The sequence below is a fragment of the Myiozetetes cayanensis genome, unplaced genomic scaffold (genome assembly GCF_022539395.1).
Source record: "Myiozetetes cayanensis isolate MyiCay16 unplaced genomic scaffold, myiCay2020 scf29, whole genome shotgun sequence".
In the NCBI taxonomy this organism is placed as follows: Eukaryota; Metazoa; Chordata; class Aves; order Passeriformes; family Tyrannidae; genus Myiozetetes; species Myiozetetes cayanensis.
This window is the reverse complement of record NW_026087510.1, coordinates 4,473,011-4,495,241: the sequence shown is the minus strand read 5'-3', so window position 1 is coordinate 4,495,241 and position 22,231 is coordinate 4,473,011. Positions and strand designations below refer to the sequence as shown.

Genomic DNA, 22,231 nt, shown 5'->3' with positions numbered 1-22,231 from the left:
CCCTGGCCTTGGACACTGCCAGGGATGGGGCAGCCACAGCTTCTCTGGGAAACCTGTGCCACCCTCACAGGGAGGAATTTCTTCCCAATATCCCATCTAACCCTACTCTTTGTGAGTGTGAAGCTGTTCCCCCTTGTCCTCTCACTACAGTTCCTCCTGAAAAGCCCCTTGAGCCCATTATCTTGTGAAAGATGTCACCAACTCGGAAGGCACTGGGCTAATTTGTCCCTCTGAGCATGCAGGGCAGGCAGATTGGCTCCTCCCTGGAGGAGCAGGGCAGTAAAGCTGCTCTCCCCCATCAGCATTCCCGGCTCTGGCACAGCCTGTGGTCTCCAGCAGTTCAGCTGACACTGCACACGTGTGCTACCCACAACAAACAAACAAGGGGCAGCAGCAAATCTTCCCATCTCCTGGGTTTTTTTGGCATTAGAGCCTTGGGGGACAATTGGGCTGGAAGAATTACGTCTGGCTCCTTCCCACTGCAGTGCAGCCTCTGGCTCGCAGTCCCTGCTGCTCTTCCCTTTCTCTCCCCCTCTCCCCAGCTCATCCTCGAGCTGAAATGAATTCCCTGGCATGATACACACCAAGGAATGTATTTTCACAGCCTTCTCCTTGTCCCACCCAGCCTGCAGCTGCTGTCCTGGTAGCTCAGGGCCTCCCAGCAAGCCCTTGGTGCTCAGCTCCCTTCGTCCTCCACATGGAATTGTGTCTGTCTGGGGGATCCCTCAGCAGCACTTCCCGAATTTACCCATTGCAGGAATGCCCTGGGGCGTAGAGGGGAGGTAATGGGAGATGGTATGGTTTAGTTTGATTTGTTGGCAGGATTTGATGCTGCAGTTTTGATAAAAGACGTCCCCAAAAACCTCCCTCTGATGCAGCCTGGGTACCTCTGGCTGGCTGGGTTTTTTTTTCCAGGAGGTGACAGTCCCCTGTCCTGCTCACCTGTGGCAGGATGGATGGGGTGGAAAGGACTGGTTTGTGCTTTGTGCAGCCTCTACCAGCTGTCCAGGCTTCCTTCAGCATTGTTTAGTGTGATCTGTTGATCACCTTTGGTGATGCCAACACAGCAGATTTGTGAGTGTTTCCAGGGCAAGTGTATTTGGGTGAGGCTGGTGCTGGTGGAAAAGCACTTAAAGGAGCTTGTAATGATGAGTGAGTGACTGTGCAGAGTCATTTGGGAAGTGAGATGATGTGGAATAACGCTGGACCTTTGTTGTGTGTGTCAGTGGTTTGAGTCTGTCCCGGGTCAGTGATGATCAGAGCTCTTTTCAAAGTGAAGGAGATGAAGTTGTCCATCTCCTGGACGGGTCTGGCCTCTGGACCAGCAAACACCCAGACCTTAAAGGACTTTAAAGCTTTGGGGTGGTGGTTTCCCACCTTCCTTGCCAGTGGCCAGGTGGTGCTTTCCCTTCAGCTGCTCCAAAGACAGGGCAGGAAGGGGAAAGGAGGGAGAAGATGCTTGTAAACTGTCAGAGTCCTGCTCTCCACTCGCAGTGGGTGTGGGTGCTCGGTGAGAAGAGCTGTGTGTGGGTGGAGGGAGGGAGGGGGAGTCTGTTTGCACGCTGTCTGTGCTGGCAAGTGTGCCATGGGAGGTGGAGGAGCAAGGAGGGGTGTGGGAGTTGTTGTGCAGACACAGCCAGGGACAGGCAGAGGGGTTTGTGCAGATCTGAGGCTGACATCTGCTCTGGTTCCTGGTCATCCCACCCTGGCTTCAAGGGAGGACTGCAGCCTCTAGGGTTTCCAGGCTGTCACTTTTCACAGGGCAGAATTCCTGCATGTCCTTTTAAAACCCCCAAATCGGTGTTTGGGGGTTTTAAAAGGACATTTAAAGGCTCTACCTTTAAATGCAAGAATGTGCATCTGGGCAGACAGCCTGGGTGCTGCTCAACCTGAGATTGCTGCTGTCAGATCAGGTGGGCAGCTGGAACAGGAGCAATCAGCACACTGATCCCCTGCTAGAGCTGGACCTGTCGTGCCATGGGGGCAGATCTGCAGATGCAGAGATGCAGGTGAGCAGGATGTATCCAAACCTCCCTGCAGTGGCTGCTGCTGATGTCAGCAGGGAACCTCTGGAGATCACACTGCATCCCAACAGGTTTGCAGTGGGACAGGCACCTGGTGGCCAGGTGGGTCTGAAGGTTGAGCAGCTATTTCACCTTTCCAGGAGGCTCTTTAGGCACACAGAGAGCTTTCTGTGCTCTTGGTCCTGCTGTCAGTGCTCTGGGGGCAGCGCTGGTGGGAATGATGCTGCCACCAGCACCCAGGGGATGGAGCTCCCAAGGTGCTGTTCCAAGGGGCTCCTCCTCCTGGAGGAGATCCCAGCCCTGTCCTCCCCCTGGCTTGTTTCCCGTGAGTTTGACACAGGCACAGCCCAAAGCCTTGCACCGCTCAGGCTTCCTCGCCGTGTTTTGTCTCCGCAGCCTGACAGGGGGTGGTGAATCGCTGCGGGGCCGGAGCGGGGCTCTTCTCCCGGCTGCTATCCCATGCCGTGGGAGGCTCCGGAGGGATCCTCTCCTCCCGGGCTGACGTCAAGCCCCATTCATCACCATCAGCGCCGGGCTGAGCCCTGTCAGCGCCCGCGGAGAGGGGGCGGATGCCGCCCCTGGACTGGCAGTCCCTGCAATTTGCTCCTTAAGGCTCTTTAATTGTTGTTCCTCCGCAGGAGCCGGCTCAGCCCCCCGTGTTTAACCGGTGGCAGCCAGAGCCCGTGTGCTGATGGCGGGCAGAGCCCACGGGAACGCCAGGTTTGGTGCTGGTGTGGCAGCTTTCATCTCACACGCCCGCCCGCCCCAGCTTGGGCTGCCTCTCGCCGTGTTTAAGCGGTGCTTTGTTAAAAGAAGTGGCTGTCTCCGCTCCCAAAATGCTCTGGGTCCCTCTCTAAGCCTGTTTCATGCTGACATTTATAGCTGCCACTGTGCTGGGAGGATGAAAACCAACAAGCAGTGCTTGCCCCCTTCTTCCCCCTCTGTGCTTTTCCTCCCCTTCTCCCTTTCCCCAGAGCCCCAACGTGGACAGGGGGCAAGAAGCACAAGGCAAAAATCCATTTCTTTGCTTAGCCCATAAAATTCCCACTCCTGCCTGTGCTCAGAAGGGGGAGGTTGGCGAGTGCTGAGGTTTGCAGAGCTCCCCTGTAGCTCAGTGAATCACAAGAAGTTTTGTGAACACGGGGAAGCGAAGTTGAAAGCATGAAATGGGTGATGCTCAGGCAGAGAATTCTTTGCGTGCCATCCCCACATCAAAGTTTCTCTCTGTCAGGAATCAGCTCTTAACTTGCATGACTCTGAGCCTGCAGAGAGAGATTGAGCCTGCAGAGAGAGAAAGAGAGAGAGAGTGAAAGATAAAGCCACCAGGAGCTGGGGCTCTGCTGCACAGAAAGTTCTGGCATGGGAGAAGGAAGGTGGATCTGGGCACAGGTTGGAGCAGGTGCTGCACCTCTGATGTGGCAAAAGTACCTGAAATGACAAAGGTCCCTTCAAACTCGGGGTATTCTGTGATTCTGCGTGTTCTGGAAGGGTCTCAAAGGGTGGCAGTTGGGAGAATAATCAGAGTTTTTTATAATTACCGAGGTCACTGATGCTCCCCTGAGAAGGTGGTTGGCTGAGCTGGGTAAATCTGGGGACAGATGAGAGCTCCTCTCATCAGCACCCTTGTGTTGGCCCTTGGATGGGAGTGGAAATGTTCTCAGAGCTCTGGCATGAAATACCTTTGACAGTGGCTTATTCACCATCCCTTTAGTGTGGGGCTTTGCTGCTGGAACTGTGTTTACTTTGGAGAACTGGCAGAAGAAATCCATTGTCAGACTAAGCTGTATCTTCAGCAGGGGCTTTGCTGGGAGAGCTCTCCCCGGGACAATAGTACCTGCAAACCCTTTTAAGCAGAGACAAGAGAGGTTTAGGAAGCTTTAGGCTTTCCTTGTAGATAAAATTCTTCACATGCCACGTTGCACAGATGAACTGATCCCATTTTAGTAATCTGCTGGTGTTTACACAGGGCTCAACTGCTCACACACCACATTGTGATTATTGGTGTCTTTTAAAAAGCCTGTGGGTAAATGTCTGGCTAGGCAGAAATTCTCCTTAGCTCATAATTCATCCCAGCCTGAACCTCTTGAGAATCTGTAATAGCTGCTTGGAAACAAGTGCAAAAATCTGGCACTGAGCGTGTCCAATAAAACATTCCTGCATGGACTGTCACCTTCTCCACGACCCCCTTCACTGGGATTGAGGATCACCTTGGCTTTCTTTTCCTTCTCCTTCCTCCTGCTGCCTCCAGCACTGCTGCTCTTCCTTCTTGCAACTCCAGCCTCTCCCATCAGGACCATCATCAGGCCTGAGGGTACCTTGGCTTTTTGACCTTGTCAAATTTAGGGACAACAGGTGCAAACAGCTTTTCTTTTTCCCCCCCTTCTCTTCTTCCCCATGCATAATCACCTTCCTGCAAAGCAGTCAAACAAATGGATAAAGGAGTGGAGGTTTCATTTTTACAGAAAGCAATTACAGACCTTAAAAGAGCGAAAGTAATAAAAATAATATTTAAAATTCAAATCCCTTATCAGTATTACAAGGGTATTAACACGGGAAGGAATTATTTTTGTTTTTTTTCTCTTCCCCCTAATCTCGTCTGCTTTGCAAGTCAATCTGCAAGTTTTAATGCCAGTCCTCTGAATTTTTGGGGAAGTCTGGGGTTGGCAGGTTTGTGAACTTCATGACTCAAAGGATGTAGGTAATGATGCTGCTTTTCTTTCCTACCTGTGGCACTTGCAAGGGGCAAGGAAGGGATAGCTGTGCTCAACAGGGGCTCAGGAAGGGGGAGGTTGTATCTTCTGTAGATAAACACGATATTTATTGTTTTGATGGCTCCTGTTGTGCCAGGTTTTAAAGCCTTAGATGAATAGAAATGGCAGTCAGGCTGAGAGCAGGGGCTGCTGGTGTGTTTGCTGTTAGCACAGCGGGGTCCCCACTGTGAGTTCGGAGAGAAAAACATCCAGGTGAGGAAAGGAAAAAGGGGGAGAATGGTCTGTGGCATCTGTGAAACTCTGGAGTGTGTTTGAGCAGGGCTTGTGTGAAATCCTCCCAGGCAGAGGGACGTGCGAGCCCAGCCTGAACCATCCCAGCAAAACTCCCACGGCTTCCACAGAGGGTTTGGGATGGCCCAGAGAGGTGGGACATCCACCCTCCAGGGGCAGGTGTCCTGTGTGTGGCCCCAGGTGTGGCTCAGCTGCTTCCCCAGGCTCAGAGCTCTGACCTTCTCTGTGTATCCTCTCTCTCCAGAAAGCTGACTTGGCCGTGGCGGGGCTGACGATCACGGCGGAGCGGGAGAAGGTGATTGATTTCTCTAAGCCCTTCATGACTCTGGGAATTAGCATTCTCTACAGAGTTCATATGGTAAGAGACTTACTTTATAACCATTTATGTCCCTCCATTATTTGCATGCAAACGTGCCTGGTTGTAGAAGAAAAAATGAACGACCCATAAAAATATTTGGGTTTCTTATTTAAACGCAAATGTGCTCGACCTTTATTTCCTTCTTTTCTCTGTGTGTCAGCTTGGTGGATTCAATTCCTGCTCAAACCCCCCTACCCCTTGGCTCCTCTTCCCCATCCTCCCTGGGCACAGGATGATTTTTTGGGGGTCACAGGGTGGCTTTATTTTGGCTTTGAGCCTGCTGTGTGAGGTGTGCTCAGTGCCTTTAGCCCTGCACTGTTATAAAATCATGGAATCACAAACTGATTTGGGTTGGAAGGACCTTAAAAACCATCCAGTTCCACACCCTGCCATAGGCAGGGACACCTTCCACTAGCCCAGGTTGCTCCAAGCCCTGTCCAGCCTGGCCCAGGGGATTTATGTGTGCAAGCATGTTGTGTCCTGCCTTTGCTCAGACAGCACTTGTTGTCTTAAATTCCCATAGATTCCCTTTTATTTGCACCCCCCACTGCTTTATCTTCTGCCTGAACGTCAGGAGAGGACAGATTTTCCCCTGCTACTCCCATATGGGAGCCCCCAGTTTCCCCAGTGTCACAAGCTCTGGCAGCCAGGCCTTGTGCAACAGCATGTCCTGTTATTCCCAATCTGCACTTTGGAAATGTTTGGGCTTTGCACAGTGTGGAGTGTGATGCAAATGACAGTGGCTTGGTCTCTGTCAGCTCAACAATAGCAGCCAAAAGGATAAAACCACTCAAGCTGCCTCTCCCAGCCCCCTCTCCACCCGGGAGGCTGCTCAGGATGTAGCGTTGGGGACGAACAGAAGCAAATTCATGCATCCATCTCTCGTGCTGAGTGGCTCCTGCCAAAAGCAAACAAGTAATTAAAATCTAGTTAAAATTCTGTTTCCTCTGGTACGTGCAGAATTTAGGATTGATGACTGAACTGATCAAAAAAAAAAAAAAGTAAATAAAAAGGGTCTGACTCTTCAAGCTCTTGGAAAGCAAATGTCATTGTCCCTTCCTCACTACAGCTGGTTTGTCACACCCCCAGCTTCCCTGTGGGTCTGGGAGGTGTTTCTGCCAGTGCTTCTTGACTGGGATTGTTATCAAGTTGGGGGATTGAGCACTGTGCTATTTTAGGAAGGAAATCCTTCCCTGTGAGGCTGGGGAGGCCCTGGCACAGGTTGCCCAGGGAAGCTGTGGCTGTCCCAGCCCTGGAAGTGTCCAAGGCCAGGTTGGAACAACCTGGGACAGTGGAAGGTGTCCCTGCCCATGGCAGGGAGTGGGACTGGATGAGCTTTAAGGTCCTTCCAACCCAAACCATTGTGAGATAATGTGATTCTGTGCATGTCCTGCCTTGGATTTGCACCGTAATCTTCAGCAAGTGTGATAAAGCATCATTCCCTGACCAGCTTTCCTCCCTCCAGAGGAAACACAGGAATATTGGTGCAGGGTTTGCACAGGCTCTGCTCTAGATGTGCAAGGCATTTGCTGCTGCCTCAGGGAGCTCTACAGGAACGTGTCTGACACATCTCTTTAGGGTGGAAGTTCCTCAGGGCAGGGAGCATCTGCTGCTTGTGCTGGTACCAAGTAACACAGCACAGCCCCGCTCCAGCCTGCAGGGCTTCACCAAACTGAGCAGGATTAGTAATTACAGACTTCAGAACCGTTTGGAAAATAATACCCTGCCTTGGTCAGGTGCCTGATAAAGGGCCCCAGTTAGGATTTGAGAAAGGGAACTGCCCAGTGACCCAGGCAGCTCTTTGTCCAGCCCTTCCCTGCTCAGCTCCAGGAGAGTGTCTGAGAGCTGCGTGGCAATTAACTCATCAAACCGGTAAATATTTGTCTAACAAGATAGTTAATTGCTCTGGTTTTCCTTTAAGGATGTGGTTTGCAGAGCAGCCCCATCTGCTTCCATCCCCCCCCCCTTCCCCATCCCAAAAACCACCTCTGCAGTGTCAAAAACTGCAGCTGATGTATGTTAATCACGGCTCAGATCAGATGTAGCCTAATAAATAACCACAAATGAGTTTCTCTCTTGCTGAGGAGTTGTCTCCACGCCCTGGTCTCCTCCCAATGTGCTGACATTTTATTTTAATTCCCATCCAACTCCAGTGGCAAGTTGATTTCTCGCCCCTTTCTCCTCCCCACGCCGCCAACCCAACCACCACAGTGCCTGTGCCTCTCATCACACATAACCAAATATGGCAGCTTTAAACAGGGCTGTCATTTTTCTCAATTTCACTTGTTGTGATATAATCAAGTATGGATTTCTGACACAGGAACTCTTTTTAACAGGCTTTCTGACTTGCAGGCTGCTCGGAGAAAAGGCTTGTTTGGTTTCATTAGGTTCCCACTCTCAGCCAGTGGGACGTGTGGGTGGCAGGAGGGGCCCTGAGCAGTCACTGGGCTTGGCAGAGGGCTGAAATCAGGTGGCCAGGGCCATTTCTGCACAGAGGGATAAGTCAGGTCTGTTTGTAGCATGTGTTGCTCACATACCTGCCTCTGTAGCAGGGAAGGAGGGATTAGACACAATTCTGGCTCATCAGCCTTGAAAGTCCTCACTGAGCACCCCCCTCAAGATGAGGAAATGTAGATTTGGGGAGTACACTGGAATAGCTGGACTGAGCACAAATCAGCCTTTCTGCCTTTCCAGGCTGAGTGTTCTTGCTTTCCTTCTGACTTCCAGAGGCAGCAGAGAGTCCTCTTGCCTGCCTTTTTTAGGGATAAACATCGATGAGAAATGACGTGGGTAGGACTGACTGTTTCTGCAAGAGGAAATGGGGCACTTGGGTCCCTTCAGACACTGCTTGCAGGGCAGGGAGTCATTAGATCTCTTAGAGACTTGACCACAGACAAATCCAAGCTCTTCCCAAATGTCCTGCTCATCCAGGCTCTTTGGTCACCAGTATGTTCCCAGAAAACTGCTTCTCTACAGGCTGAAAGCAAAGCCTTCCAATAACGACCCAGGAGGGTAAATGAACCTCTCCTGCTTCCATCTGAGGGTTTGGAGGAGGCCTTCATCAATTATTGGGCATTTTGAACATGTCTATTCCAGGAAAAATAGCTCTTCCAATTAACTGAGCTGTATTGGGACCGGCTAAAAATATCTGACAGGCTCCAGATATTGTCATTCCCATCTTCAAAACAGACAGATAAGAAGAAGAGAGAGTTTGTGCCCTCCGTGGGAACAGAATATCTTTATTCTTATCCACAACTGTGAATGAAAGGAATATGTAGCAGCAGCCTGAAAATGACTGTAGCTGAAAAGAACCAGAAGTACTACTACTGTAAAGTCACAGGAGAGATTCACTGCCAAGCTGGAGACTTAAAGCTTCCAACGCAATTTCCTTAATGAGAGTAATTTATTGACAAACTGCCCCAGAAATATAAAGAAGACATCAAGGCCTTAATTGCAGGAAAGGAACTTTGTTACAGGAGCATCTCACGAGGGAGCCTCAGCCAAGGCAATGCCAGTGCCTGCGAGTTTCCTGCCAGTTCTGGGATGCCAGGGAGGATTAAGCTGCCTGGAATGATATTCTGCAGCTTGCTCAGCGAGGGCAGCTGGTGCCCTTCACAGCTAGAGGCTCCTATTGCCTCGTCTCATTCCTGAATGTGTAAAAACCTGTGGAAAAAAAGAGTTACCTGAGCCAGTTTAGCTCTAGGTGAAGAAGGGAACCAGGGACGTCCAGGAGAGCAGTGAAGAGAAGAGCTTTGGTTTCCTGTTGGCATCGAGAAATCCCTGATCCTCTGGATGATGGATCAGTGAGAAGTGCAGAGAGAACACACCTTGGCACCTGCAGAGCTGTGGGATGGTCTCACCTCTCTGAACTGAGAGGAGCAAAGGATGTCACTGGACGTGGGAGCCCCTCAGGGATTCTGAGGGTGTAGTTTCCAGCAGTATCTCTGGCTCTGAAAGCCCTTGGCTTGGGTGCAGCTGCTGGAAAAGCAGCGGGAACCGACCAAAAAAAAGGAAAGGACAAAAGAACATATTATATTTGATTGTTCCTCTCCTGCTGTGCTGTGGTGGGTCTTTACTTCGTGCAGGGCAGGGTTTGCTGCAGAAGGTTTCTGAGGTGTTACAGTCCCAGCTGGTGACTGGAGCAGAGGATCTCACAAGTCTCCTGGATATTTTTAGGAGAGGAAGATTTTTCTGTGCAACAACTGTTGCCTTTCCTAGGAACAACTTAAGAGCCTCCAGAAGAAGTACCAAGACCTTGTGAAATCCGGGTTTTGCATAAGGAACAGAAATACTTCAGTAGTAAAACAGTGAGTTTGGATGGAAATGGAATTTAAAGCGCTGGTCTGGGGCTGGGGAAGGAGAAAAGAATTATTTACCACCCTTGGATTAAGCACAGCTCCAAAATATCAGGACTCTGGGTTTGCTACAGCAAGGGAGGTTGGGTGTTAATTATTACCAGCTCTGATTAGTTTATGTGATGCCACAGATGGGCAGGTAGGGCAGTGGATCAGGGAAAGAACAAGGCTTCTGTGTGTCAAAGATGATCTTTTTGTGTAGAGTGAGCAACCTACAGCAGAGCAGTGCTGGGAAGCAGCTGCTGGAGCTGCGCTGAGCAAACAGAGAGAGACATTTTCAGCACACAACAAAGAAGTGCCAGTAAGAAACACACTGACAGCCTGGCCAAGATGTGATAAAAGGCTGTTTCCACTCTGACTTTACAGTAAAAGCCTTCGCAGAGCTCTGACTCGTGGGAAGCCTCCCTGTTACAGGTGCCTGGGGGAACTGTGGAGCTGGTTTAGTGATGCCAGCACTGACTTTGTGGCTTGGGGCAGGAGATACAGGTTCAAATACACTCACCAGAATGGGAGGTGTTCAGCTTTTGAGAAACTGCTCCTAGAAATTAATCCTGCCCTTGAACAAATGGTGCTGCCATTTGACATGATTTCAGTGGTGGCAGCGTCCTTGTGAAAATTTAAAACACTTTGAGAGAAGATCAACCTGCTTTTTGTAGCAGCGAGGTCTTATTTTTCAAGGAAAGGTGGTTTGCTGAGAAAAAAAAAACCAAAAAACAACAGGAAGTTCTGACGCATCCTGGAGATAAAAATATCCTGTTCCCTGAGATAAAAGTAATAATTTCATTGGGTGTTTTTTTTTAACAAAGAAATAACGTTTAAAGGCTCACCCACTTCTGAGCTCAGATGTGCTCTCCCAGACCCTGGAAGGCTTTTCCAAAGCCCCATTTATGCCCCTTGTCCCATTTATCCCCCATCTCCCCTTTCTCCCCCTCGTCCCACTCAGCATCAGTGCAGGTGCATTTCCTTCTGCCGCTTCAGAACGGACCATTTACCCTGCAGAGGCACCATCAGGCCAAACCTCCCTTTGTGTTTCCATTCCAGGGCCGCAAACCCGGCTACTTTTCCTTCCTGGATCCCTTTTCTCCCGGAGTGTGGCTCTTCATGCTGCTCGCCTACCTGGCCGTCAGCTGCGTCCTCTTCCTGGTGGCTCGGTAATGTCGCGGTTGCCTTTCCCTTCCTCGCGGTGCCATCTAGCGTCACACTGCCACACCCGGGGGGACACGGGGACACCCGCTGGCCCCAGACACCAGCATGGACTGGGATAGAAGAATCCCAGCCCTCTGCCCGCTGGGGAATGTGTGGTGTCACCACCACGCCCTGATGCCTGGGGTGGGGCATTGGTGTGCCGGCCATTCGGGATGCGCTTGGTGCCCAAATCTGCGTGGGAAGGGTGGCAGGAGGTCTGGCAGTGGTGTTGGTAGCCCTGCAGATGCTCCCTGTAGAGTGCTTTTTGCCCCTTGTCCCGAGCAGGGAGGGTGGAGGTTGGCAGGAACCCACAAACCCGTCCGGAGACGTTAACACAAATTCCACGAGTGATGTTTGGCTCCTCTGGCCCTGTACAAAACCCAGCGAGTGTGGAGGGGAAGAAAGTTCATTAATATCCTTTCAGCAGCCTCTTGGTTGATGTGCAGAGCCTCCCTTGGCAGCTCTCAGTTCCATTCCCCTATGACTAATTTAAGTCAGCCTTAAAATACATCTCTGAGTGCCTGCCTGCAGCGTCTCCCATCGAGGCCCAAGGTCTGAGCTCTGCTGCTGTTTCCCCCTGACCTCCCAACAAGCTGCTTATTGTTGGTGGTGTAGATGGGCTCTTACAGGCAGGGTTGAGCTGAGTCCTGGCACTGTGCTCCTAAGATGTGCTCGGGGCTTGAGGGCCCTTTCGGGACGCTCTTTAATACCCAATTCTCATTCCACAGATTGGAACTGTGCTGTCACTTGGTCCCCGAGCATGGCTAAAGTTGTCATCCTGACAGGGCTTTAATGGGTTCTTGGAATGCTTTTACAGCCTCAGAAACGCAGTTCTGAGGAAACCATTGAATAATGCAGCCTGATGCTCTCTGCAGACCGAGAGCTGGTGCCTCTTTAGCCCCTTCCTCATGTTTTAAACATGACCCTCCAAGAAAGGTGCCTTTACCCAGCTTCCCACTGGAGATGGAGGTCTGGCTGCTGCTCTCTGCCTTGCTCAGCTGTAAGGAGCTTTTGACCCAGTGAATTGCAGGGACTCTCTCCGAGCAGAGGGTTTGACTGCCAGTGCTTGATCCATCATGGAAAGTCTGCAGGAAATAACCTCCCTGGCATCACAGCGAGGCAGGAGACGCAGGAGCAAAAATAAACCCCTCATCTTGGTTAAATGCTGTGTGTGAGCTGGCAGAGCCCTGCAGCTTTTCTGGCAGTAGCCCCAAAATGACCCTCCCAGGCCTCAGCTTTGTTAACCATGGTAATATAATGAACTGCAGCGGAGAAATTAGGAAGACTTTCTTAGCAACCAGGGAGCTGAGGGTTGGAAACAGCAAAAAAAAAAAAAAAAAAAGAGAGTTAGGCTGCAGTCACTTCAGTGACAGGCTGTCAGCTATCACACATTCCCACCTCTGTCCTGTCTCTGAAGTACGTGATGCTTTGAAACACCAGCACTTGGCTTCCAACTAGAGCTTGCCAGGCCATTCAGACCTTCTCAGAGCAGCCATTTGCACCAGTGCAGTTATTTTTTTCTTTGGTGGTGTAATGCAGTCAGGTCTCACACACTTCACTTTTGAACTCCCCATCAGTGCTCGTGCTCCAGCAGGGAGCCCAGCCAAGGCTGTTTGAGTTCAATTTCCCATCAAGTCCGTGCACACGTGGAATTATTGCTGCGGTGTGAGTTTGCTCACAGGGCTGCAAAATCTGCCTCCTTGCAGCCTCCCCACGGCCCATGGCCAGATTTTCAGCTCAGCAGAGCCTCTCTGCTGAAGTTTTTGCAAATCTCTACAAGAAAGCCTCCTGGCTTCTTGAGTCTTAGAGCAAACATTTCACACAGCTCTGAGCCCTGGGCATCAACTTAACAGCAAAGTGCTTCCTGCTCAGAAAACTCTGCCTCCAGGAGAGTTAGAGCTTCACAGCTTTTCTTTTTTCTTTTTCTTTTTTTTTTTTTTTTTTTTTTGGCTTCTTCTCTCCCAAATGTCCCATTTCCCGGTGAATTACCTGAGTTACCTGTTTCCTGTCCTTTTAGGTTGACACCATACGAGTGGTACAGCCCCCACCCCTGCTCCCAAGGCCGCTGCAATCTCCTGGTGAACCAGTACTCTCTGGGCAACAGCCTGTGGTTTCCAGTGGGGGGGTTCATGCAGCAAGGCTCCACCATTGCCCCCCAGGCACTGTCCACGCGCTGCGTCAGTGGAGTCTGGTAAGGAGGGCACCCTCCCCTCCAGGAAGGCTTCTCAGGGGCAGAAGTGGGTGGAAGAGGAATTTCTGCATGGAAGGAGGGTTGTTAAACACTGGAAGGGGGTGCCCAGGGAGGTGGTGGAGTCCCTTTCCCCAGAGGTGTTGCAGGAATGAACTCAGTGCTCTGGTCTGGCTGACATGGTGGTGGTTGGACAAAGGTTGGGGGGCTTTTGCAGCCTCGCTGATGCTGTGGTTTCGAGAGGTTGGAGGGCAGATTCGGTCCACAGGGAAACCTCAGGTCATCATCTTCTCTCCCCCTCTCCCTAGGTGGGCATTCACCCTGATCATCATCTCCTCCTACACGGCCAACCTGGCCGCCTTCCTCACGGTGCAGCGCATGGACGTGCCCATCGAGTCCGTGGATGACCTGGCTGACCAGACCACCATCGAGTACGGCACCATCCACGGCGGCTCCAGCATGACCTTCTTCCAAGTAAACCCCGTTCTTTGGCTCAGTGGGGTAGGGAGTGCAGAGGGCACCCTTCGGTCAGATTTGGGTGTCCCTCCAGCCTCTCGTGCCCGTTTCATGCCAGTTGCTGGCACGGAGGGGGTTTCTGGAGATATCCCTGTCTGCTTGGCTGCACAGGAGTGGGCTAGACCCACAGTGTGGGAAGATGGGGAGAATGGTGGGAGAGGGAGGGAAATTTCACAAGGGAGTCAAATTTTCATAGGTCTCCACGTAGTTTTGATGTGATCTTAGCTTTTACCTGAGAGTCCTTTGCCAAGCCTGGGCAGGCTCACAGTTGTCACAGTGCTGAAATCCACGTGTGGTCAGTGGCACTGAAAATAAATAAGTCAAATGTATGCAAAGTTATGTGGGCCATTTAGCCCAATTTAATTTTTATCTTCCCTGCTCTATTCAGAAGGGAAATAAATGAGTGAATCTTTTCTGCAGCGCTCTGAATGCACAAAGAACTGCTTGAGGATTATTTATTTATTACTTGTTGAAATTCCTAAAGGAGAGAGAAAACTCGTCTCACTTTTTTTACACACCCCCTCCCCCCAAGTCTGAACTGAATTTGGAAGCCTGAGAAATCTCTGGAGTGGGCCTGAGCTTTTCAGTCCAACTTTACACTCTTCAGGGGGTTGGCAAGAAGCTACTTTTAAGCCGAGCCTTGCATCTGAAATGAGCTGAACAGAGCCCAAGTGACCCAAGGTGGTTGTGTACGAGGTGCTTGCTTAAGGAAGGCTTTCAAGTTTAAACCCCTGACTGTGGCTCTGCGCTGCCTGGTGGGTGCTGGAGTCCCTGGGATCAGAGAGAAATTAGGAAGAGATGTTTTTGTACCATTTGCAGGGCTTTAGGCTGTGTTTGGATCCATTTTCCCCTGGTGGAAGGATGGTGGGTCAAAGCAGCGATGGATTCCACAGTCTGCCTTCATCACCCCTCCTTTCCCGGGTGCATGAGATGTGTGTCCACTGCTGAAGCTCCTTGCCTTGTAACCTGTCCTGGCACCATTTCCCCTGACAAAACCACACAGGTTTAGTGTTTGAAAGTGCAGTGAATTGGGGACAAACACCCCCCCCGCTCTTCTGTCTCTAGCCCAAGTGACTGCACCCAGAGGACAGAGCTGGACAGATGAGGACAGGAACTAGGTCAGCAGCAGATTCCCTAAAGCTCTCTAGCATTGCTTACCAGCCACAGAAAATGAGCCCTTGACAGTGTGAAATTCCTAATGTAGACCAGAGCATGTTTATATTCAGTCTTTGTGCAAGCAGGTTCCACTCTTCGCTCAGTACAGGCAAGAGAGATTAACCATAGGTGGCTTTCTCTGGATCAAACCAAAGTCTGAGGGGCTGGGTGAGCTTTAGTTTATTGTAATCAGTGAAAAGACTCCAGTTCTCTTCAGCAGGTGCTTTGATTTGCCTCACAAGGGGATGGACCAAAATCTGGATTCAGGGGGCAATAAACTCCAAAGAGCTTTAGTTCTGCTCTCAGTGCCCTCCTTGGGGTGCTGGTGTCTGGCTTTGACACTGGATAATTGTTAGGACAGGGTTCCAGTGATAATCAGTAGGGTCTGACTTCTTCAGAGGTTTAAATCAGACAAGCACAAGCTGTTTCTTCTGTCTTTTTTTTTTTTTTTTTTTGTCTGTTACAGAAACAATGAATTTTTCTAAAGCTGAATTTATGCAAAGAGCTTTGTGGCCTTAGGCATGCCTTCCATGCCCGGCTTTGCCAGCAAAGTCTCAAACCCACCAAGATATCTGGGCCTCTAAATCTTATTGGTATAAATGAAGGTTAGAGTCTCAAACCCACCAAGATGTTTGGGCCTCTAAACCTCGTTGATACAAATGCAGGTCAGGCATCTAAAGCCTTTCTGAACCCGGCACCAGCTCTGCTCTGACTCCTCTCCCCTCTTCACAGCGGGCGTCTAACTCGGGGTTTAATTCAGGGCAATTAACGCTCCTCCTCCCTCAGCTGCTCCTGGCTCCTTCCTCCTGCAGAACTCCCGCTACCAGACCTACCAGAGGATGTGGAACTACATGTACTCCAAGCAGCCCAGCGTCTTCGTGAAGAGCACGGAGGAGGGGATCGCGCGCGTGCTGAACTCCAACTACGCCTTCCTGCTGGAGTCCACCATGAACGAGTATTACCGTCAGCGCAATTGCAACCTCACGCAGGTCGGGGGCCTTCTGGACACCAAGGGCTACGGGATTGGCATGCCCGTCGGTAGGCAGTGAAGACAAATTCTAGTCCTTCTCAGCTGTCGGCAGAGGACCGGAGCGTTTGAAAGGCTGAACCGGCTCCGAAGCCACCGCCGCGTCTCATGGCTCTGCCCAGGGGTGGTTTTGGTTTTTTTATTTTTGGGAGGGGGTCTCAGCTGCCCAAGGTGCCCACTCGGACCCTGCTCTGGGCCAGAGCCACGTGACACGCGGCTGCGGGCTCTCGAGATACGATTCACTGTGAAAGAATGTCTCGGAATTGCTGCTTATTTTCTGCATATATGCTCTCTGCTGATTGTCTCCTTCCCGAACCAGTGTCTGTGCCTCGTTTTGTGCTCCCTGTTTTAATCCCAGAAGTGCTGTGAAAGTAATGCTGCTGTAAAACTGGCGTAGCTTTTAGCACGAGTTTCTTAACAGCTGGTGGTTCTTAAAACTCCAGGACAGAGAATTGGGCAATTCAGTGGCTATCTCAGGTAATAATCAGGTTTAACAAACGCAGGGGGTTTGTGTTTCACCATGTGAGAGCCAGCAAGAGAACATCATCTCCCAGGGCAGCATGGAAAAACGATGTAGTAGTTGTTCCTGATCTTTCCTCCAGCCCTGACCTTTAAGCACTGGCTCTTAGCAACACAAAGTTAAGGTGAATTACATAAGGCCCATCACACGAACGGTCCCTCCAGTTTAGGTAACGTGGGTAAGCCTGCAGATCCACGGTAACCCGACTGTGAGCACAAGCCCTCTCTCTCAGGGCTAAATCTGTTCTGACATTGTCTTGTTAAACAGTGAAACTGTAGCAGATAAGAGGAGCAGAAAGCTGCTCGCTGGGACAATAGTGCAGAGTTACTGGGAGAAATGGGGTCTTTCCCACGGCCCTTCCTCGGGATCTCTGGTAGCAGACGCCAGGATGCAGTAGAGCTTGGCACCAAGCACGGAAGTGAGCAGCTCTACCATGAACATTTGGGCTTGGATGATCTTTGGGGTCCCTTTCCAACTCAGGACATTCTGTGCTATGACCAGCTGGAGGCAAGGGGTGCTAGAGCAGGGTCGAAGTTGTAGGTGGAATGACAAGAGAGGGACCCTGCTGTGTGATGTTGAACTGCCCATTCAGTCCCTGCAGCCAAAGCTCCACTTGAATTGAACCTCCTTAATTGGTCTCAGCCCTGGCTTTTGGTGGGCAAGCCAAACTCCCTCCTGCAAGGGACATTAACCACGTTTCCGTGGCTCACATGGAGTGATGTCCCCTCCAAACCCTTGAGGAACGAGCTGTTTGTAGCTGAGCACACTGGTGGGGAGGAAGAGTGGGGAGGAAGGCTGGCCCAGGGGGTGCCCTACCACGTCCCTCTTGGTGTTGCAGGCTCTGTGTTCCGAGATGAGTTCGACCTGGCCATCCTCCAGCTGCAGGAGAACAACCGCCTGGAAATCCTCAAGCGCAAGTGGTGGGAAGGAGGGAAGTGCCCCAAAGAGGAGGACCACAGAGCCAAAGGTGAGCCACACCACTCCACGCTAGTGTTTCTGCCTGAGAATTACTTTTTCCCCTTCTTCTGACCCGAGATTCCTTCCCTCCCCAGCTCAAGGAGAAAGCCAAACAGCTCTGCTGTGCCTCACGCTGTGTGTTTTTGCCTGGGGCAGAGAGAGCGGGAACAACCAAATGACAAATATTGGAGGCATATGGAGGGTAAATTAGCTCCTAATGAATGCCTGGGAAAATGGATGACTAGAGGGATCAGACCAAAATCCTGGGTTCCTTGAAGGGAGATGGATCTCCACCCCGGGCCTGCTGGTTAATGGCTCCAAGTGAAAGCGTCTTTTAAACAGCCAGGGGAAGGGACACAAGGACTTTATTAGTACATCTGTAAACTGAGGAGCAAATTCTTTTGGGTAATGCTATGCAAATTGCCATAAAAGCTACCACATTAGGCTGATGTCCCAGTGTGAGAGCAGTTGCCAGCTTAACACAGTTGCTGCATTTTTTAGTTCTGGCCGTCGCCCTCTTCTCAGCAAGTGTTTTCTGGGAGGCCAGCAGGTCCCCCAGTTAAAAGGATGATCTTCTGACCTTTCTGAGGGCACAGACAGAGAGCCAAACTGGGTCTGTGGTAGCTATTTTGGTTTTATTGACCTTGCAGCAGCCGTAGGTGTGTCTGTGCAGTTCATGGATGGGACCCCACGGGGCTGTGAGCTGATGCTCATTTTGGGGCAGTGCTGCACTACAGACAACCCCAGCTATTAATCTCAAGGCTGAAGGAGTTGGCCCAGTGTAAGACATCAGGTTATAGCTATTACAGAAGTTACTGTGAAGGCAAGCAGGCACATGGGACACTTCTCCTCCATGGACTGTGCAAAAAGCAGCTCTGAAGTGGAATCTAGGCTGTGGGCTCTTTTGGGATGGCTTTGGAAGGGGGCAGCTGGGAAGCTGGACTGTTTCTGGCACTGCTTGGTGTGTTCTGTGACCCTGGACAAGTTTTTCTCCTGGTTTGTTCCCCCTGTGGTGTGAGTTTGGGAAGGGAGGAATGCTGTAGCCTGCTGGCACGTGTATATGGAAGAAGGAATTACCTGGGAAGGGGTGCCTGAGGTAACACTCAGGCAGAATGGCAGAAGCATGTAGAGATTGCTGCCGGCCCTAAATTCAAATCTGTGAGCTGCTGGGAGGAGAGGATGGCCTTTATCTTGGGTCTAAATTGTGATTATGGGCTGTGTTTTCTGCCTTGCAATTGCTGTGAAAGCATCTCTGCAAAGGGCTGATTTACAGAGTCACTGGACTGCTCTGGAGGTGATGCCAAAAGAATGAAGGAGGAGGAGGGAGAAATGTGACCTCCCAAGTTTTAGAACAAAGCAGGTCAGCGATTTACAAGGATTTTGGTGAGATTTTATGTCTAAAAGCCACGCCGAGATTAAGTCAATAAATCATTGATTCTTACACTTTGATTTAATGCTACAGAAAGGGAGAGGAAGATTTTTATAGATGTTCTTGTTGAGTAATGGCCTCAGTCAACCCAGTGCAAAGCACCACATGCTTTTTAGTAATCAATCCAATCAGGGGCCCAAACCCAACAAGAACAGGAGAAAAGAGCCAGATCCTGGACAGCAAAAGCTGGGGCCAGCACTGCTCCCCAGCTCATCTCACAGTCCAGCTCTGCAGGGCCAGAGGAGGCACAGGCTGCAGTTCTGGGGCCAAGAGTTGTCCAAAGCTCGGTCCAGATTCCTGAGGGCTGGGTTTTCCATGCAGCTGGTGAACTTTCTGGATTGCAAGCTGTGGTAGTTATCCCATTGTAAGCAAGTTGTCCAAGGGAGGTGAGTCCCATGGGAGGGGCTGTTTCCTCCTAGAGAGCACCCAACCCATAACCAAGCACCCCTTGGTGGCAGGGATCCCATTCTCTCACCCTATAGTGTGGAAGTGTTGGGTCCTGATCTGCTTTGGACCCTCTCCTTGCTGCTGCAGTACAAGCAGCTGCCATCACTTCCCCCCAGCACTTTGTAATGCAATCAAAGGAGCTTTTCTTGGTGCCAGCTTCCTTTAAAGCCCTTTCTTGTCTTCTTCATCTCTGTTTCTTTAACAACCTTGCTCATCTCCCTTTGAGAAGTTCAAAGCAAGTGGAGCTGGGTGAATAATTTGCAGGGATTAATGTGCCCGATTGATCTCGCAATTTTTCCCTCTTGTTTTCAGTTTGTCCACAAATTGCTTTGTGCTTCCCTTCAATGTACTTGCTGTTTATCTGCAAAATCATCATTTCTGAGAAGGGATCTTCGATCCTGCAGTTATTGCAAGTCATTCCCTTTGCCATCTGAGTCATGAGGGGAGCTATTAATAGGACGGTGCTGGCTCTGTGGTTTTGGTCCCTGGCTGGGTATCTTCAATGCCAACAAAACAGCAAAACTTGGGATTTCTGTGCAGTGATACCTGTACAATTTATGTCGTGTCTGCCTCTCCACATGGCCCCTCCTGCTTTGTTTCAGGCCTGGGGATGGAGAATATTGGTGGAATCTTCGTGGTGCTCATCTGCGGCTTGATCGTAGCAATTTTCATGGCAATGCTGGAATTTCTGTGGAGCCTTCGTCACTCTGAGCAGTCAGAGGTAGGACCTGAAAGTGGCCTGAGGGGGTAGTGTGTGTTTATTGCCATCTGTGGGGTGCTCAGTGGGGTGCTCTGGAGCCTCAATCAGGCTGAGGAGCATTCCCAGCCTCGACACCCCAAACGCAGGAGCAGGTTTGGTCCTTTGGGCAGGGTCTAAAATCCACGAGCTTCTCGTGTGCTCCTACTAAGAGAGGGGCTGTAGGGGATGCTCCAGGGGCTTCTGAAGGGTCCAGGGAAGTGTATTACATCCTGGAGATGGGATCACCTGAGGATTTCTACCTGCAGTGGGTTTGGGTGTTGTGTTGATATGGGGATCCAGAACACATGAGGGTCTCTGATGAGAGACAGAATCTGTTGGGTTAAATCAATGTAAAAGCCCAAGTGTTGATGTTGAAAGCCAGTGGCACCAAGTTGGTAACCATGTGGCATCAGAAACATATTACAGAATCATAGACTGGCCTGGGCTGGGAGGGACCTTAAAGATCACCCAATTCCAGCCCCTGCCACAGGCAGGGACAACTTCCCCTAGACCTGAGGTGGCTCAGGGCACCATCCAACCTGGCCTTGGACACTTCCAGGGATGGGGCAGCCTCAGTTTCCCTGGGCAACCTGTGCCAGGGCCTCACCCCTCATCCCTCCAGGACTCAGAGCAGACGCAGCCCCGCGTGTCTCTCAGCTCCCCCGGGTGAGCAGCACACCTCGTGTGTCCCCCCCAGGTGTCAGTGTGCCAAGAGATGGTGACGGAGCTGCGCAACATCATCCTGTGCAAGGACAGTTTCCACCCCCGCCGGAGGCGAGGGGGCCCGGTACGGACTCGCCCCGTTATCCCGGAGGAGCGCCGAGCCCGCAGCACGACCACGCTCAGCAACGGGAAGCTGTGCAGCGGCGGGGAGCCAGACCCCCTGGCACAGAGACTGGCACAAGAAGCCGCCCTGGTCGCCCGGGGGTGCACCCACATCCGGGTGTGCCCCGAGTGCCGCCGCTTCCAGGGGCTGCGGGCGCGGCCGGCCGCGGGATCCCCCGCGCGCAGCGAGGAGAGCCTGGAGTGGGACAAGGCCACCAACAGCAGCGAGCCCGAGTAACGCCGGGGGAGGGCTGGGGGCACAGGGGCGGGGGCGAGAGGGTCCTGTTCCATTTTACAGAACACGGACTTGTACAATGTCAACTCGTTTTTAAATCACTGGCGGTTACCCGGCTTCTCCAGGGCGAGGCCGGAGGGTTTCGGTGTCCCCCGGGTTGGGGGGGGACACGCGGCCGGCTGGAGCCTGGTGTGGCAGGAGAGGGGTCCTCAGGCTGGTCTCCAGTGGTTGTCTCCGTGCCACTGAAGGAGAAAGGACGTGGTGGTAAATGGTGTAGCGGGTATTGCCTCCCCCCCGGGGTGGGTGGGCAAGAGCGGTTCTTGGAGCTTCTCCACTCCCCAGGTCAGGAGAAAGGGACACCGGCGCTGTCTCTCCACCGAACAGAATTACCAGGGCGTGTTCTCAAAGGGCCGGGGGGGGGAGGGAGTTTTTATTTGATTCGGACAAGGGATGGGAAGGGAGGAGTCGTTGTTTTGTTTCGGTTTAATTTGGGCATGTCAGGACCTAAAGTCTCCGAGGCACCAGGTTTCAGGTGCTGAGCTCTTCTTCCTTTTCAGAGCGTTGGCAGGTGGACTGAAGGAGGAAGGATGGGATGGGATGGGACATGCTCCCAGTGAGAAGCAGCATTTGCTGAAAGTTCATCTGAGGAGTTGTTGAAATTACATATATATATAAATATATCTATACATAGATATATATATATTAAAATGCCAAAAAAAAAAAAAAAAAAAAGGAAAAACCAACCAACGAACACAGTGAACTCAAAGAGGCCTTGAAACGCCTGGAATTTCAGGGGTTCTGTGTCTTTTGTTTCGTTCTGGGGTTACCTTTTGTTTTTTAATTCCTTTCTGTTTTTGGGATGAGGGTGGGGGAGCCTTTTGAGGAAGGTGAGGTGGGAGCAGGCGAGAGTGGGGAGCACTGGGTGGGGGGGGGGGGGAGCTGCCCTTCCCCACCAGTGGAGGAAGGTGGTGTTGGTACCCCCAAAGCGTCCACAGCCCGTGCCCTGCACCCTCCTGACGTGGCTCTGAGCTCTGCCCCAGGCTCAGGAGCTCCCCATATGACCTACAGAGCACCCTCAGCCTCGAGGGTGACTGACAGTCCTTGTCCAGCAGCCACACAGCATTTGGGAAAACCATTAGCCCGGGATCTCGTGTAAGGAAAATATTTACTTCCCTAAGAAACAGCAGCAGCTCACCCTCTGCTTGCAACAGACGTGGGGGTTTACACTGACGAATTTAATTTTCTGATTGAAAAACAAATTCTATGCAA

At 51.3% G+C, this 22,231-nt stretch overlaps 1 protein-coding gene across 5 annotated transcripts in view; it reads left to right on the top strand.

The window, feature by feature from the left end:
* The window catches only part of GRIK4 (glutamate ionotropic receptor kainate type subunit 4), a 159,354-nt gene extending 138,389 nt beyond the window's left edge, over positions 1 to 20,965 (top strand). For 4 of the 5 annotated variants that reach the window (XM_050323231.1, XM_050323232.1, XM_050323233.1 and 1 more), the window contains 8 exons: positions 5,271 to 5,384; positions 10,781 to 10,890; positions 12,942 to 13,115; positions 13,421 to 13,586; positions 15,596 to 15,821; positions 17,169 to 17,297; positions 19,766 to 19,884; positions 20,600 to 20,965. In XM_050323231.1, the coding sequence (XP_050179188.1) occupies positions 5,271 to 5,384; positions 10,781 to 10,890; positions 12,942 to 13,115; positions 13,421 to 13,586; positions 15,596 to 15,821; positions 17,169 to 17,297; positions 19,766 to 19,884; positions 20,600 to 20,965 (1,404 nt within the window). The remainder of the gene's footprint in view (positions 1 to 5,270; positions 5,385 to 10,780; positions 10,891 to 12,941; positions 13,116 to 13,420; positions 13,587 to 15,595; positions 15,822 to 17,168; positions 17,298 to 19,765; positions 19,885 to 20,599) is intronic. The other variant, XR_007629874.1, reaches the window with a different exon arrangement.
* The last annotated feature ends 1,266 nt before the right edge of the window (positions 20,966 to 22,231 follow it).